The sequence below is a fragment of the Zootoca vivipara genome, chromosome 3 (assembly GCF_965207765.1).
Source record: "Zootoca vivipara chromosome 3, rZooViv2.hap1.1, whole genome shotgun sequence".
In the NCBI taxonomy this organism is placed as follows: Eukaryota; Metazoa; Chordata; class Lepidosauria; order Squamata; family Lacertidae; genus Zootoca; species Zootoca vivipara.
In genome coordinates this window covers 55,423,538-55,440,936 of record NC_142586.1, presented here as the reverse complement: position 1 = coordinate 55,440,936, position 17,399 = coordinate 55,423,538, and the positions used below count along the sequence as shown (strand labels likewise).

General features: G+C 41.6%; 1 protein-coding gene across 8 annotated transcripts in view; it reads right to left on the bottom strand.

The window, feature by feature from the left end:
• The window catches only part of LAMA2 (laminin subunit alpha 2), a 372,327-nt gene extending 364,959 nt beyond the window's left edge, over positions 1-7,368 (bottom strand). For all 8 annotated transcript variants that reach the window (XM_035109029.3, XM_088666122.1, XM_088666125.1 and 5 more), the window contains exon 1: positions 7,075-7,368. In XM_035109029.3, the coding sequence (XP_034964920.3) occupies positions 7,075-7,207 (133 nt within the window). In that variant the 5' untranslated portion in view covers positions 7,208-7,368. The remainder of the gene's footprint in view (positions 1-7,074) is intronic.
• Between the last annotated feature and the right edge of the window lie 10,031 nt (positions 7,369-17,399).

Here is a 17,399-nt window from a genome sequence, read left to right as displayed (position 1 = left end):
ACACAAATTGTCACTTTGATATACAATGCTTCTATGTAATGAAACCTAAAATAAGAAGCAGGGGCAACTGTCTAAATACTATGAAGCATTTGTTGTTGTTGTTTAGTCGTTTAGTCGTGTCCGACTCTTCGTGACCCCAACAATACAGGAACTCATGTACGATCAAATTATTATAATCAGCTCATAATCAGTAAAAGATGTTTCAGAAACTGCATTCAATGTTACTTTTTCAACCAGAATGTCATTGACGGCCTTGCAACTTCAATAGCTGTGTTTCTACCTGCTAATTTCTGCAACATCAATTGGTCACTGAGTTTCTTTTTGCCAAAGTATTGATCTGGCATTAACAATGCCATATCAACCCAGTGAGCCCAAATATGTGTATGTATTGTAAGTTAGTATGCATTTACTTTTCTTTAAAAGCAACTACTAAATATAATTAGTAATAATAATAATAATGCAAGAGGTAGCATGGATATAGCAGTCGTAAGGGAACAGTTCCTTGCATTTCAAAGAAAACTTCTGACAGCCCTCTGAACGGTGTGAATGTGGTGCTGAATTTCCATTTATGATAGAAATCTTACCCCATTTCCTAAAGTCATAATGTTCAATTTTTCTCATCCTTAACAGTGGCAGCTACTGATACAGAGTCTGGCCTAGGGAACCAAGTGAGCTTTTATATACATTATGGGGAGAAGGGGTGGAGTTCAACATAGGATGTCATTCCAACCACAGACCCACGGTTACTGTAGCACATAGATATACCCTTAACCTCACTGTATGCATGGGTCTTACTGTGAACCTCTCTGGTTCATGGAATTGTCCTTTTGCACATTATGCACACAACAAATTTGAGAAGTCAAATACTACACTAAAGATACCAGGTGTAAGGAACCTGTTGCCCTACTGATGATCTACTCCAGTTCCCATCAGTCCCAGCCAGCATGGCCAATGATCAGGAATGATGACAACTGTAGTCCAGCAGCACCTCGAGGGTCCCAATTTTCCTATCTTTGTACAGTATTAGAATATGGAAGTAACCCAAATAATAGTGCCCCTCATGAAAAATGTTCTATTCTTCTTCAGTAGTTGAAATCTTCCAATAGTATACTGTGTATCTTGCAAGTATTTCTTATCCCTATTAAAAGTGTGCCACCCACCTCCTTAAATAATAAAAACAGGGTCCTTTACAGCCACATTACTTTGGTGGCTCATAATCATATAATCAACATCCTGATATTTTAGCCAACAGGGAAACTCAAGAATGAAACAGTTACCAAACTCTTTGCTCAAGTATAAATCATAGATCACTGTATCCAGAAACAAAAATCATAGTACAAGAGTAAGGGTTATATAATTCAGCAGTGTTGGTAAGGCTTCTCTCAGCTGATTGGGGAGGCAAAAAGTTTTCACTGATTCCATCTTCCCCTGCTACCCCTGAAACTTTACTACAGTAAATCAGTTCTGGAGCATGCCCCAACCCCCTGGGTCAGATTTAGGGAGTACAAGGAAGAGAGAGAATCACCAAAAATTGCTTCTCTTCTCATTCCATTGGTGGAAGCCTTACTGTCAGCTGAGCAACACCATTGCACACAACTTTATGAGTGGAATTCAACTAATCTTTTATACAGAGTAGGCACAATGAAATGAATGGATGTGACTAAGTCCATTAATTGCAAAAGGTCTAACCTAAGAAAAACTTGGACTGAGAGGAGATATGATAACTATCTTCAAATATCTCAAGGGCTGTCACAGGGAACATGCTTGTTTTCTCCTGCTCTGGAGGCTAAAGAGCACGTAATTAATAATAGTAATAGCAATAAGCATTAAGGCCAAATATCCCAAAAATAAATAAAATAACTGAATTTGATGGGATTTAATATTCAGGCTATTTGCATAGACTGTGTTGATTCCCTAGTCTTTTTGCAGATGGCCCAGATTTGGATACCAAGTTGTTGTAAAAATGTAAACCTAAATGACTAAAATACTTATACAGTATAGATTTAGATTTCACATATCAAGTTTGTGGCTCAGGTACTGACCCTTAAATCATTATCTAACCCAATTAAATATATGAATTTTAAAATTCCATTTCCAAATCTTCAACAAACAGAATATGAAAGTAAAATTCATCTAAAGTCTGCGAAGTATGTATTTAACATAGTGTGAAATTTAAATCTTGTTTAAGCTTTGCGGGTGTTTTTTAATCGATTCCTAGAATTGCATCAAGTATTTTCTCCACTCCCACAAATTTCATTCTAATACTCCAGAGGAGGCAGTGTGTAGCCTGGTTTTTTAAGGGCTACTATATATCTTTTTGGCATGTTTTCCTGAACGAAAACCATGCAAACTTGTAAGATCCAGTGCTCTAAAATATTGTTTTCTTCATGGACCTAATACTTTTGAAAAGACCTCTAGGAGGAAAAAAAGCATAATTCAGTTAACAGAAAAATAAGTAACATATGATGCAACAAGCTAAATATTAAATTAACTCCAGGTTTCTGACCACAAAGTCTCCAAATAACTTTAAAAGTCAAATTACAGAGTAGCATATTGTCTGAGGTGCAAGATGTGCTGGAATTCTACATTTTAACTGCCATCTGGAAATCCTGTAAACGTCTTAACTATCTCATGACCCCAAATGCCCTGAACATGGTTGACAGGAATATATATCAAAATATCCAAAAGTGCCATTTGGTACTATGACAGTATTTATTACACAGTATTGTTTGTTAAATGTAATGCCTCCCCACTGAGGAAAGGACGGAATAACTGTGCCAAATTCTGAATGTGTGCTTAGATTGGCTTGGAACAAAATGGCAGCTTTGAACAAATGAAATAGTCGCAGATGAATCGTAGGGGTGTGGAACTTGTATATTGCTCAATACTAAGCCTGTTAAATACAGTCCTTTTCATAATCCTCCCACAACTTCATCCTACCAAGTAGGCAGGAGGTAATAGTGGGGTCACTCAAAGAGCAACAGGATATAAGGACAGACAGGGAAAAGCAGCAAACAGTTACTCAGATAAAATAAGGTTTCCTAGAGTGTATTTCATACAATGCCTTCTATTCTATAAGGTGTTCAGCTGTATCCCTCAGGAATGGCTGACCTTGCAATTCTCTCATTTGATCAAAGTTTGTATGGATCACTCAAAATATACAATGCTTCAAGGATGACAGAGATGTATTTGTGAGTAACAAGGAAGGCTGGTAATATTGGTGTTATGGTGCCGTATGACATCCTTGTTGCTATATCACAATCATCTATAGCTGGTGTGATGGCTAGAGTGTTGACCTAGGACTGGGGAGATCCAAGATAAAGTCTCCACAAATCTCAGCAAGGGATCTTGAGCCAGACCTTGTAGGTGCTAACCTACCTCTCAGAGTTAATCAGTCAATTATTCATGTATTTATTGTTATTTTACCTTACTGCTCCTCTTAAAAGAATGCAGAGAGGCAACCACAATCTTAAAGCACAGTACGAATATACAACAATGATTAAAATCACCAACAGAACAATATCAACCTTTAAAACACAATTCAGCAAACAACATTTGATCTCTGTTAAAGTGAATCACCAATCACTGATGATGTGTGGGACAACTGATTATCAGGTGGGAAGCAGTTCATAGCCAGAGGGTTGTCACTGAGAAAGTCCTGCCTTGTGCCATTAACACACAGATTTCCCTTACGTATGGGACCACAAGCAGAGTTTTCCTTGCAGATCTTAAAGCACCAGATCAGATGGTAATGGAAGAGGCACTCCTTCAGGTTGTATAGAGCCACATGCACAAATATCAACACCATGAATCATGCAGTTAGTTCTAAGAAGAACAGTTCTAAGAATGGGCATAATATCCCTTATTGCTGCCCCGTATAACAAAGTCCCTTCCAGCATAGCAGGAGGGGAGATTGTGGGCGCACCACAAGCCCTTCACGCGCTGGGGGGATGGCTGTCATCCCCCCAGCCATTGGCCATGCCCCGGGCGCGGCGCTCCCTGGCGCGTCCAATCTGGACGTCCCGGGGGGGGGGGGTGTGGCTCACTGACTTAAGTGAGCATGCGACCGAGGCTCAGTCTCTAAAAATAAGGGGAACCGTTTACTCCACCCTGAAGCCCTTGAAGATGGACTATAAATGCAATAAATAAAAATAATAAATGCATAATTTCTCTATGTCAGTAAATGGATTTCTTTCCTTGCTCTTGACTAGCTCTCTTTTCATAACCACCCAGATAAATTACATGCAAAGTAGACTTATCTATTACAGTATAGGCCAGGCATCACCAAACTTTGGCCCTCCAGATGAATGTTTTGGACTACAATTCCATTCTTCCCCAACCACTGGTCCTGTTAGCTAGGGTTCATGGGAATTGTAGGCCAAAACATCTGGAGGGCCAAAGTTTGGGGATGCCTGGAATAGGCATTAAAAACATATGGCATAGTGGTGAGGAGTCACTACTAGAATAACCAATTGTCACCAAAAGGAAACATTGTGGTTTTCTCCAATATAAACATACATAACATACATAACAGGCATTGCTATAGTTCTAATCCCTACCCACCATTCTAGATTCAAGACTGCAGAAGGTAGTTAGCAGACTATGACTGAGCTATACAGTCTGGCTGTTTGTTTCAGTGGGGTGTGAATGACATTGGGTTTCTCTAATGCTCTTCTTGGACAAATCATAGCAACATTAACATCCTCATCTGCTTGCTTCCATGGGATCATGCCAATATTCCAACTCTCCAATGCATCAGCAATGTCCAGGTTCTACTTAAAGTCTGGCTGTTCATACTAATGGTCAAGGTTACTCAGAGACCTCAATGCTCCAGAGTTACTTCTGTAGCGCCATCTCTCCCTCCCTATTTCTTGTTCACCTTTTTAATGAAAACTATTACTCTACATAGTTCTCAACCCCAACTGAAATGAAGTTGATGTACATGCAATTACACCTGTTCATATTGAATTGCAGAATTTCCCCTTCTTCCCTTCTCTTCTCTAGCACTGGTTATCCCTCAATGCTTACATTTACACTGAAAGGTCCTCAACAAAAGGACCTATATTATCTCAGGCTTGGGTTTACTCTTTGAAGTATCATGTATGATGATAGTGGTCCCCTTTAAATTACATCATCAGTACTAAGAGAAGGTGAGAAAAATGGTTAAATATGTATTTCTATAGCTGCAAATTACCTCCTCGTCTGAACACTAAATGGCAACAGCAATGAATATGTGCCCCAATGTATTTTAAATGTGCTATTTTAAAATGTGACTGACTGCTCTCTGTTTTCCAGTGAGCCTATTTCCAAATGTAGTCAACCTGTCTGAGTTCTCCCCATAGTTTATCATAACTCTATTTAGAATCTGAGAAGACACAAGCAGCCCTATCCTTTGCACGGATCAAATAAGTTTCCACTTTAGGTGCTCATGCTATACTGTTTAAAACCTATCGTTCTTGTTGTTTTGTAATGTTTTAAAACATTGTTAAATCATTATGGCATGTTTATAAATTACCTTGAGATGCATGTGAAATGTAGTTCATAAATTAATAATCAATAATAACAAAAGGTAAGTTCCACTGATTTCAATGGTACTTATTCCTAATCATTTGACAAGCCCTCATTAATCTTCCAAAGAGTGAAAATTAGCATTAAGGAGCCAGCTATTTGAGGTTTCCTAAAGGGCACATACAACCTACAAGTTTAAGGATGATATCCAACTAAGTTACACTCAAAGCAGACCCAATGAAATCAATGGACTAAAGTTACTTAAGTCCACACACACACACACCCCAACTTAGTTGGCTTAGTTGGCTATTGACCATAGCATCTGGTCCTTTAATGCAAAATGTGGGATGGGCAGAAAATCCTCAGATGAGTCTGAATGTTTTAATTACTTTCAGATTTCTACATTAAAGTCATGAACAGGCTTTGTTATTTTTAATCATATCCCTCCACCCCCAACACAGCCATTTTCTAACCTTACCACAAAGTTTTCTCTTCAAAGAGAAAAGTACTCTTTGAAAAGCACTCTTTCTCTTTAGTAAAGCTAAAGCCTATATGCAATTACTTCAATATCGTAAGACTTTATTCATGCTGTATGTCTTTTGGAGCCATTTTTACGCTAATTAATATGACTCCCATGTTATCCTCTTAAGTGATTTTTCTCTTTTTCCAATTCATCATATTGCAGAATAAGAAAAAAGAAGTATACAATGTAACATTCACCTAGCCCAAACCCTAGGTGCTTACACCATATTTGAGGAGTTATTTCCCATCACCACAATAGTAAGTCATAACAACCTCACTATTTCATGGAACTATTTGGGAAGATGCAGTTTGAAAGTAAAACCTGGCAATGGTCTAGCAATAAGCAGAAAAGAGACTGTTCCCTAGAAACGCAGGTTCAGTTCTCCAGTTCATAATCATCACTTTCAAATAATAATAAATAAATAATAATAATAATAATATGCCAGCACTGGGGACTCTCAGTTGGAAGGCTTATAATATTCAGAACCTCAAAGCCGCCTGAGAAAACTGATGTCAGTTGTGACTCTTGGGGGGACTTGGCCTTGAATATGCGTCCCGTCAAGTCGGTGGTGTCAAGAACCCCCTCGGTCTGAAAAATCTGATTTGCAACAGGCGCGTTTTGAAGAGATCAAATGCTTCTCCAAGGGACCGAAAAAGCAGGGCGGGGGGGGGGGTGAAGGATCGTAAAGGGAGCCTGACTCCACTTTGCCCTTCTGCAGCGTGGAAGCCCAGCAGCTGCCTGCATAACAGCTTAACCAGAAGAGGGGAAACTTGGAGCCGGGCTGCCTTTCACAGCTCTCCCAAGTGCCTCTTCAGCCCATCTGTGGGAGATGCTACAGTGCACAGGGGGGGGGGGGTGAAACACCAACCATTTGCTGCTTCTCTTCATTTACTGACGTGGAGGGAAGACTCAGAAGAAGCAGGCGAGAGATGAGAAAAAAGCGGGCTGGGGAGGGAGAGCAACCGAAGTGTGTCTGTGTGTGTTTACCAGAAGCCCCTCACAGCTCTAGGGAACTAGCTCCATGCCGGCAAACTTTACTGTACCTCGTTGCTGAGGCGCTGCCTGTTGCTGCTGCTGCTGCTGCTGCTGTTGCTGCTGCGGCTGAAGAACTTGAGCGCCGCACCGGCTCAGTAAGGCGGCCAGGACCAAGAGAGGAGGCAGAGCGGGTCGCGTCATTGCTCCTCCTCAGCGGCAGACGCTGCGCTCTCTCGCTCTCTCCCGGCTAGCGAAATGAGTTTCAAGTGAAGACAAGAGACGCTGCCTGTGAGAGAGAGGGAGAGAGGCGTCGAAGCCGCTGCCACAAGGGAGGGCGCCGCCGAAGGATACGCCCCTGTCCCGCTCCGCGCGCTCCCTCAGCCAGGCCCACTCGCCTCAGTCAGGCACCGGCCAAGGGCCTGAGGAGGTCACGGGACAATGAACAATCAGGGAAGCCTTCCAAGGACGGAGGAGGCTTCGAGCGAATGAAGGGGGCAGCGAGCGACGCGCGCGCCAGGGGTGCAGGATGCGGAACAGCGGGCAAGGTCTTGGCCAGAAAGCGTGAAGAACAACAAGGGAATGGAAAACAATAGGAATGAGAACGTTTAACAGTAGAAATAAATAAATAAATAAATAAATAAATAAATAAATAAATAAATAATAAATGATGATGATGTACTCTCATTTTCCTAATCATATTGAAATTTTGCCCCTCAGTGAGGCCAAACTTAGATTCACAAAATGTTTAGGGGTATGTGTGCCCCTGGGTTCCCCCAGAAAAAAGCACTGATGATAATGATGATGATGATGATGATGATAGGACCTCACCTGAGCGGAAGAAGTTTCATGGAACGACCTAGAACTCACTTTTCCATCAGCAACTCCAGGCACTGACTGAACTGGACCAATGAGTGAGTGAGACACGGATTCGAATCAATATACACTCTCTCCATGTAGCAGGCCTGGCATCTTTAAACATGTGTGTGCATGTGTCTTGGAGCTTTTTCCAAACTAAAATACTGGGACAATTGTGATAGTGAAAGGGATGGGGGTGGAACAATGGAATATTCTGGGTTCAAATCGATTTGGTGCGGTTTAGCCCGCAGGGTATATATTACAGACTCTTGAACGGGGAGTGAAGGAGCCTGCAGAGGTTCCCTGAGAATAGATAATAGCATGTACAGAACGGTAGCCCTCCTCTTCCCCTTGAGAGAAGTAACTGACCATGAACGGATGAGGAAACCAACACATTGAAAAGATACGTGGGTCAAAAAGTGAAGCTGAAGTGATGGGTTCCTTCATCATCACTCTCAGTATTTCTTCCCTCCATTCCCTCTTTACTACACTAGCCCTCAATTCCTTTCAGGCATGCTTGAGGACTAGAAAAACATATGCCCATTTATCTGGTGGCATTTTATCTCAGACTGATTCTCAGTGCATCAGTTGTACACAGTAACATCCCGTAAAGTGGGCGGTAATTTTACCAGGTTCCTGCCTTCCCAGCCAGTTTACTGTGGTGTAGTTACACATATCTTATGCTCAACTCTTTTTTGCAGATGTGTGACAGGGTACGCTACCAGCATATGTTTCAAATCTTGTCTACTCCCAAATCCTTTGTATGTGTTACCCAGCTGCCTCATCATGGCAGTCTAGTCATCCTGTTCTTCATTAGCTTCAGCTTTGCAGACTGGCCTACATAGAGTGCATTATATTAATCCAGTCATGAGGTTACCAGCGCACAGATCACTGTGGCCAAACTTTTCTTGGCCAGGAACAGACATAGCTAGCATGTCAGCCATGACTGCAGCACCCCCAGACTTCACAACTCCTTTTTCAGAGGGAGTGTGATCCTATTCAGGGCAGGCAGGGCCGTCTTAAGTATATTTGGTGCCCTGGCGCCGTGGTGTGATGGATCCCTCCGGCGCCCCCACCCCGTTTCCCAGCGTGGCGGGTGGGAGGAGCTGCGTGGCCAGAGCTGCGAGGCTGGGCTGGCGGGCAGGCGCAGCACACAGCGCGGCTGCCGGGGGTGCAGCTCCACGGCGGGTGGGCGGGTGCAGCTGTGCAGCGCCCCCCTGGTGGGCGGGCGCCCTGGCGCCCTGCACCACCCAGCCTGGCCGTAGGGCTGGCCCTGAGGCCAGGCTCCTTGCTTATTTCCCAGACCTGTGAACTATCCACCCGCAATGCCTCCATCTTGTCAGGAATCAATTTCAGTTTAGTAGCTGGACCACTCTCGACTCGGACAGCTGAAATATGCTGATAAATGTTGAGGAGTTTTCTGTTTAAATGTTTATTTTGGCCATATTCACATCTTTGCCAATTAAAGCAATGTAATAAAAATCTGAGTTCGCCTTTAGCCTAAGGATCCACTGCATTGCGTTGTTGTAGGTACTATTTGTACTATCTACTGGCTCAAGATAACTGATAACAGCTAGTATGGTACATAGAAAAAGTAGGGCAAGGGATACAAACCTTAGATACAAAGGGAGAAACTAATCATTTGAAGACATGAGCTGGTGTACCTGCTCAAGATCACTTAAAAAGCTGAGCCTAGCTGTAATCACCTTTAACAACTCTTCCTGCACATAATCAGAGAGATAAAAGGGTGTGCTTCCCTACCCATCTATACTTACTGCTGAAGTGTGGATGCCTAATGCATTGGTAATTGCGGACATAAAAGTGTTACTTGTACTCTATTGACACTGAGAACAAGGGTTTGGTCTTGAGTGTGTTGAACTTAGATATCAAGAAATATAACTAGTGGAATAATCTATATTCTTGGGAGGGTTGGTAACAAAGTTGGAGTTGTGAAGGTGACATAAAAGGGCTATGAGGATGATCTAAAAAGGATTGGATTACATGCTGCCAAGGACAGAAAACTTAGTAAAGATTTGGAAGGCCAAAGATATTTCATTAGAAACTAAAATCAATACCTATGATTCAATTGTCATGCCATTCTTCTTCCTTGGGTTGAAATATTGGAGAAGAAGGACAGCCAGAGAAAGATCTTGACAACGGAATTGAGATGGCTGAGGAGCGTGCTGAGTTTCAAGACTGAAAGAAAGAAGACATGGAATAGAAGAAAAATGGGGAGGGCAAGAAACCATAGTGATATATAAAAGGTCCAAAAACAGTGCTACTGCTGTTTGCATTTCTGGAATACACTCCAAGGAAAGCAATTCATCTGGTGTGTCACCTATCACACTGCAAGATAAGAGAAGCACAAGAAAACCGGGATTAGATCACAAAGATATCAATCCTAAACACCTCTCAATGGAAGGACATGCCATAAATTTCAATGGGACCAAGTAAGCATGGGGTTGGCTTGAAGGAATATTTGTGCCACTTAAAGGCAAACTTGTTAGAGCATGGGCAGTTATAGGAAAGAGCCCACCCTTTATCACATCCATAAGAAACACACACAGTTAAATACATTCAAGGGTCATTCAGATGAAAACTTGATTGAACTTATCTGTATATCCAGCACAGCTGGATTTATTTATGCAGTGCTTAGCTTATTTATTTGTAGTACGCTGTTCTTCAGCCAAAAAGGCTCCCAGAGCTGTTTACCATACAATCAATTAAAAGAAAACAATCCTTGCCCATGGGGTTACAATGTAAAAAACACAACACAAAAGGGGGGAAATGGTAGGGAGGGAGGGGGGCGGGGAAATGGACTCAGGCACCAATTTTTAAATAGTACAATACAGTAGTTCTTATAGCGAACACCTGGAATTGAACTAATCCAGGGACAGGAGGTGCTTGATGGAACTGGTCTTTCAGCTAGAATGAGCCCTGCTTCTCCTGTCTCCCATTTAGGCAACTGGCTGGAATGGCTGCTGCCAGGTTTCAGTTAGTTTGGTTTATTTACTATTTATTTCTGGGCTCCCTGCCTTTTGACCCTTCAGTCTGATGCATATACACATTCATTTCTTGCTAAATACAACATTAAGTGTTCACTTGCATGTTTTTGGGTGTTGGCTAAGTTCTTATGATGGCATACAGTGATAAATATAATAGGGCAACATTACAAAATCTTCTACTAATATTTCCATAACATGGAGCTAGCATCTTGTTAAAGAAAATTTGTGTAAACTGTGTACGAGATACAAATCACATGGCATATGAAAAAGATGCAGAAATTTTGCATGGACACTTCACTTTCCTGAAAGTCCTATTTTCTTAATGTATTTGCTTAGCTACTTCAAGCCCAAAATTCAATTCAGATGCACATCACATTGTGCTGACAGCAGAAAATTCTGCTCAATGTAAATAAATATACAATCCATTTACTCCCTTCACTACTCATCCATGTTGAACAGAGCTCTTTTCTTCTGAAATTCTTCTGCAATTGAGACCTGTACCAAAATGGTATGTGTTCCAGTTACTTGCACTTTCTTTTCAAAGGACTCTCATTACTTCATAAGCATTCTAAAAATTGGTGTGCATTTCTATCAGTAAAATGACAGCAACCAGAATTTCCCCACTGTCACTCTCAAGCATATGGAAAATGAGGCAGAGAGGAATTCTTAACTCCTTAGTGAGGAACCATATATTTAAGATTACCGGGTAACTTTTGAAAGTTAGCTGTGCCAAATATTGGTCTTATATAGTTTATATGAAACGCCCCTTTCCTTTCTTGAACTTTGTGCTGCATCATCTCTTGCAGCTTGTACACTTTTCAGTCGACAAACAAGACAACAAGGGTGGCAGCTGGCAAGCCTATCCCAATTCATACTGTCTTGTCATAATTATATAATCATAGAGTTGGGAGAGGCCTTGTAGGCCATGTCATCCAGCCCTGTGCTCAGTGTAGGAAATCCAGAGCTAGAGATGGGCTATAAAGCCACTGCTTGAAGAGGGAGAGTCCATAACCCTTCTAGGTAGTTGGATCCACAGTCAAATATCTTACCATCAATATATTTCTGGAAATGTTCCACTGAAATTCATCCTTAGTCTCTCCAGGGCAGCAAAAAGCAAGTCTTCACCCTCTTCTAAACAATGGTCCTCCAGGTACATGAAGAGCCCCACCACATGTGGGGCTACCTTTGAGGTTGGTCTGGAGGCTGCAGCTAGTACAGAATATGGCCACTAGCCTACTTGTGGGGGCAAGCTATCACCAACATCTAACACCTTGTCCACAGGATCTGCACTGGCTATCAGTCTACTACTGAGCCAAATGCAAGGTTTTGGTGCTAACACATAAGGCCCTATGCAGCCTAGGACCACATTACTGGAGTGACTAACTTATTCTTTATTCACCCAGTAGGTCAGTGCATTCTGCAGGAGAATTTCCCCTTGAAGTTCCAGATAAAATTTCAGAAGCCAATTCCACAGTAACTTGGAGCAGGGCTTTCAGTGTGGCTACGCATGCTCTGTTGATATCTCATATCCCTGCTGAGATATGAAAAGTGTCCAGTATTTGTACTTTCTAGAAACAATCAAAGACTTTTTTTTTTACAAACTTCTCGGATGGATAAAAATGTCTTAGGTGTTTATTTTGTACTGTTTTTAAATACATCTTTTGTACTGTTTTAGAACTATTTGTAGGTCTTTTTATGGTATGTTTGCACATTACTGTTTTTAAATACATCTTTTGTACTGTTTTAGAACTATTTGTAGGTCTTTTTATGGTATGTTTGCACATTGCCTCAGACTTGTGTGAAAGGCAATTCATAAATTATTATTAATAATAAAATGATCTCCTTCTTTAAAAATTCCCCTCCCCTCGGGGCTAAACATACTGAGTTCCCTCAACCTTTCCTAATAGGACTAGTTACAGGTAAGTAGCCGTGTTGGTCTGATGAAGTCAAAACAAAATAAAAAAATCCTTCTCGTAGCACTTTAGAGACCAACTAATTTTGTCATAGGTATGAGCTTTCGTGTGCACCTAGACAAACTTAGTTGGTCTCTAAGGTGCTACGAGAAGGATTTTTTAATTTTCTTTCCTAATAGGATTTGCTTTCTATACCACTGACCACTTTCTATACTATAAGACTCTGCCTTATTCTGAACCTGTTCCAGTTTGTCTAGAATCCTTCTTAAACTGCAACATTCAGAGCTGGGCACAGTACATTATTCACTTACCTGTTCCAATGGCTTTATCAGTTTAGTCATGTCACTGTGTGAAATCGACTGAATTCACACGGTATGCAGAGGCAAGTTTGAGTTTACCACTGAGTTTACCATTCAACCAGTAATCATGGCTACCTGATAAGTGTATGTGGACAATACCAATTTGTTGCAGGTACTTTATAGCTTTATGGGTACACCTAGATAGAGTGTGAAATCGCCCTTTGACAATAAAGAGAGTGGTATTCATCTTGGGTTTAATAAAGCTCTTTAAACTGGTGATACAGTTTGCAGCTGTATACTTGATTTAGTATAAATTTTCAGCGTAACCCAATCTCACTTCTAAGGAAGCTGACTGTTATTTCTTCATGTCAAGTTGTGGCTGACCTTTATTCCAAGCAGAAGGTCAGAAGAATCTGCCCAAACAGTTGCAGAACTAATGAGAGCAGGTAGCAGCAGAAGCAATGCTCTGACCCTGAATTCAATTATGCCAAGCAGGTGCCTGGATCAGGCCCACCCCCACAAGGAAACAATAATGGGATGTTTGAAATGGATAATGGAGCCATATAGGAAGAGTGAAATGACAGGTGTGTAGCGAACCTGACCTTGAGTCACCAGTTAGCCTGAGTTCAGATAGTCCATAAACTCTGGTTCTGAGTGACAGTGGGGGAAAACTGGTCCTGCATGAAATTCAGCTGCCATTCTGACAAAGTCAAGGGGCTTTATCATGACAAATATCATTGTTCTATGATATATAAAAAAATAGCTGGTATTCAAGATTGATGGCGCAGAGACAATAATAATGGAGCAAATCAAAGATGAAATATAAAAGGTATAAGATGTATGTATAGTTTCATTACAGTATAAGTTCAGTCTGATTGAGGAAAGATAAAGGTATAAGCACCTACTGATTAAGGTGTATGGCTCTGGTGGGCAGACTTCAGGCATGTCAAATCTATGTTGTTTTTACTAGAAGTGCAATAGCTGCCAACTGGAGCCAGGTGTAAAAAAATATATGCATTAGAATTTAAGAACAGGGTGCCCAGGAATTTGTTTTCAATGAATGAACTGAAGTCATGGTCACTTCTCACAAAAGTCCACTTCTGATTACCTTTCTTCATTTCAACAAGACAATTTAGGAGGAAATTCATTTAGTTGCTGGGAGTCAGAAACTCTTGCCAATCTACTGCAGATCTATTAACTATAGATCCCATTTACCTTCTGCCTTCACCTCCTGGTATAAGATACATATATAGATTTATTTTTTAAAAAACCAAACAAACACACAAACAAACAAAACAAAAACCTACCAGTTTAAGATTGGAACTAAGACTGTCTCAAACTCCACAAAGGTAGGTAACTAGAAGTTCAGGCTGATGCCTTAACACATGTGTCCAGTGATCAGCAATGATGTGCAATGCCACAAGATCTGCATACTTACAACCTTCCCTTACAAAAAGTATGGTGTGGCCACACTTGAAATACTGTGTAAAGTTTAAAGGTAAAGGGACCCTTGACCATTAGGAACAGTCACGGATGACTATGGGGTTGCAGCGCCCATCTCGCTTTATTGGCCGAGGGAGCCGGTGTACAGCTTCCGGGTCATGTGGCCAGCATGACTAAGCCGCTTCTGGTGAACCAGAGCAGTGTATGGAAACACTCTTTACCTTCCCGCTTGGAGCGGTACCTATTTATCTACTTGCACTTTGATGTGCTTTTGAACTTCTAGGTTGGCAGGAGCAGGGACTGAGGAAAGGGGGCTCACCCCATTGCGGGGATTCGAACTGCCAACCTTCTGATCGGCAAGCCCTAGGCTCTGTGGTTTAACCCACACCGCCACCCGTGTCCGAGTTAAGATATTGTAGAACTGGAAATGGTTCAGAAAAGAGCAGCCCAACTGATCAAGTGGATGGAGCAACTTCAAAAGATTACAACATCTGGGTTTTTTGTTTTGTTTTTTTACTTTTGAGAAAATAATAGAGGTGTGGAGAAAGTAGATGAAGAAATGCTTTTCTTCCTCTCCCATAATACTAGAACTTGACACCATCCAACTAAGCTGAATGTTGGAAGATTAAGTACATGCAAATAAAAGTACTTCTTCACAAAATGCATAAACTATGAAATTTGCTCCCACAAGAGGTAGTGATGGCCACCAATTTAGATGACTTTTCAAGAGGAGTAATCACCATTGTGCTTACACGCTGCTACAAGAAAGTAAGAATCTCTCTTCCAAACCTCTCTCTTCAACAGGTTCATCTTATATTCTTGTCCTCCATGCATCTGCACTTTCCCTTGGTCTTTCAGGCCCAAAATCCAAATGCAGAGGGTGGAGTGCTTGGGACCGGCAAAGATGCTCCATATTATCTTGGTCCTGTGCTACCTTATGAAACATCCAAACCTTACTGTATGTTGAAGGATTTCAGTGTGGAGTGAGGTGTGAAGAGGGTGTGGGGGAATCTGTTTGGGGTTGAGTGCTCAGTGCAGAGATTCTGTATTTCAGTGTGGGTCTGGGTGGGGTGGGGGGTCTTCATGCTCTTGGCCCAACAGATGCCATTTTTAAAGACTATAGAATTGTGGAGCTTATAGTGATGGAATCTTATTTTTGCTGCTCACTTTAATTATAGAAGCATCTTCATGCTTCTATAATACAGTCCATTAACAAGGCTTCAGTGTTGGGGATTCTCAACCATTTTTCACATTTCTCTTTCTCCATCTCTACCTTGCACCAAAGTACAAGGAGGTGGGGACCATGAACCAATACCGGCAGCTAAGGGTGGATTTGTGTTTGCATCATACAAGCAAGCTGAATTTTCATTTCCTCTCTCTTTGTGTGGCACTCAGAAACTAATGAGCTAATGAAAGTATGCATATTCCCATCCCTTTCTGAAATATTTAATTTGTTATTACTTGTCTGTGTTACTTTAAATCCAAACTCGTCTGCTGCAGAGACTCTCTGGCTTCAAGGATTCCTGGCAAAGCTAAAGCACTGTGAACCTGGCCATCAGGCCATGTCTACTGAAAAACAAACAGCCTGGAATGCTGTCTGGAAACATGTGGTATGCAACAATGATTAGCACTAAGTAGGAAGCCAAGGGGGACCATAGCTTCATTAGGAAAGCATTGTGGAAAAGTAAGGTAGTGCTACTGTCATAGTGTGCCTGTGCCTGTGTGCAAAAAGAGAAGCAGAGGGTACAGAGGCCACCATCTGACCAACTAGAAATAGCTCTCCAGCATACAAATGATCTCCTTTCTTGGCTCCCTCTCCGCTTCGCTTCTATTTTTCCTCCATATTCTTTGCACATAACATTCATGCCCATAACCCTGGAGCCGCATGTTATAATAAGCTCACTACTCTCCTTTCCTACACCCAACTTCACCTACTAGATGTCAGTTTTTTTATGGTTCCGATTAGGCTTACCTTAGATGGGAAAGGAGAAACAAATTACTTTACGTGAGTATTTGTTTTAGAGCAGCAGTGCAGGATTGCTCCATTCTTCCCAGCTCCTGAGCCCTAGGATGGCACAAGAGGATCAACTACTAGCTCATCTTTTGTGCTTTCCCTTGCAGAATGGTGCACGTCAAACTACATGTCATGTGGTTCACCTTTCCCTAGATTTATGGTCAGATATATTTATTTGTATTTCCTTTGCACAAATGCAGATCCCTTTAGAGGGCCAAAGCAACTGTGATGTTTATTGTGTGAGTACAATTAAGATGCATGTGTTCCCCGCCCCGCACTTATGGAAATAGAAATTGTGAGAGAGCCTGAAAAGTGTCAAGAGTACAGGAGATGGAGAGGGAGAGTTTAACCCCGTCAGGATACTTTCCCTTCACACCTTGATCCTGTTGAAAATCGTCTAGCTGTTGCTCAAATATGGGAGGTGTTGGAAAAACAATGGCAAGGGATCACACTGAAAAGTGTAAGCTGAACGTGAATTTGTTCCAGAGTTTTCAATCAGCTAGTAGTGCAGAGGTCACACAGGGTGCAGTGTCAACTAACAACTTTGGCTGCATCTAGAGAGGCCTTTAAACTAGGGGAATATTCCTTAATAACCAGATGGAGCCAAAGGCCAAAGAAGTTTTCTTCACCCTGGGTTTCTTGTGTATAGAAAGGTTAGCATGGTCAGTGTGTTCTAGTTGTGGTGGTAGTTTAATTCTCTTGGAATCTGGTCAGATCTGCTGACTAGTTGCTGAATCAATGGACTCCGTACACTGTTAGATCCCAGCAAAATCCACAAATCCACAAATAACAATCAATTTGTCCCCATACTTCGCAGCTTATATTCAGATGTGATATTAACCCAAAGCTCCCACATCCATTCTC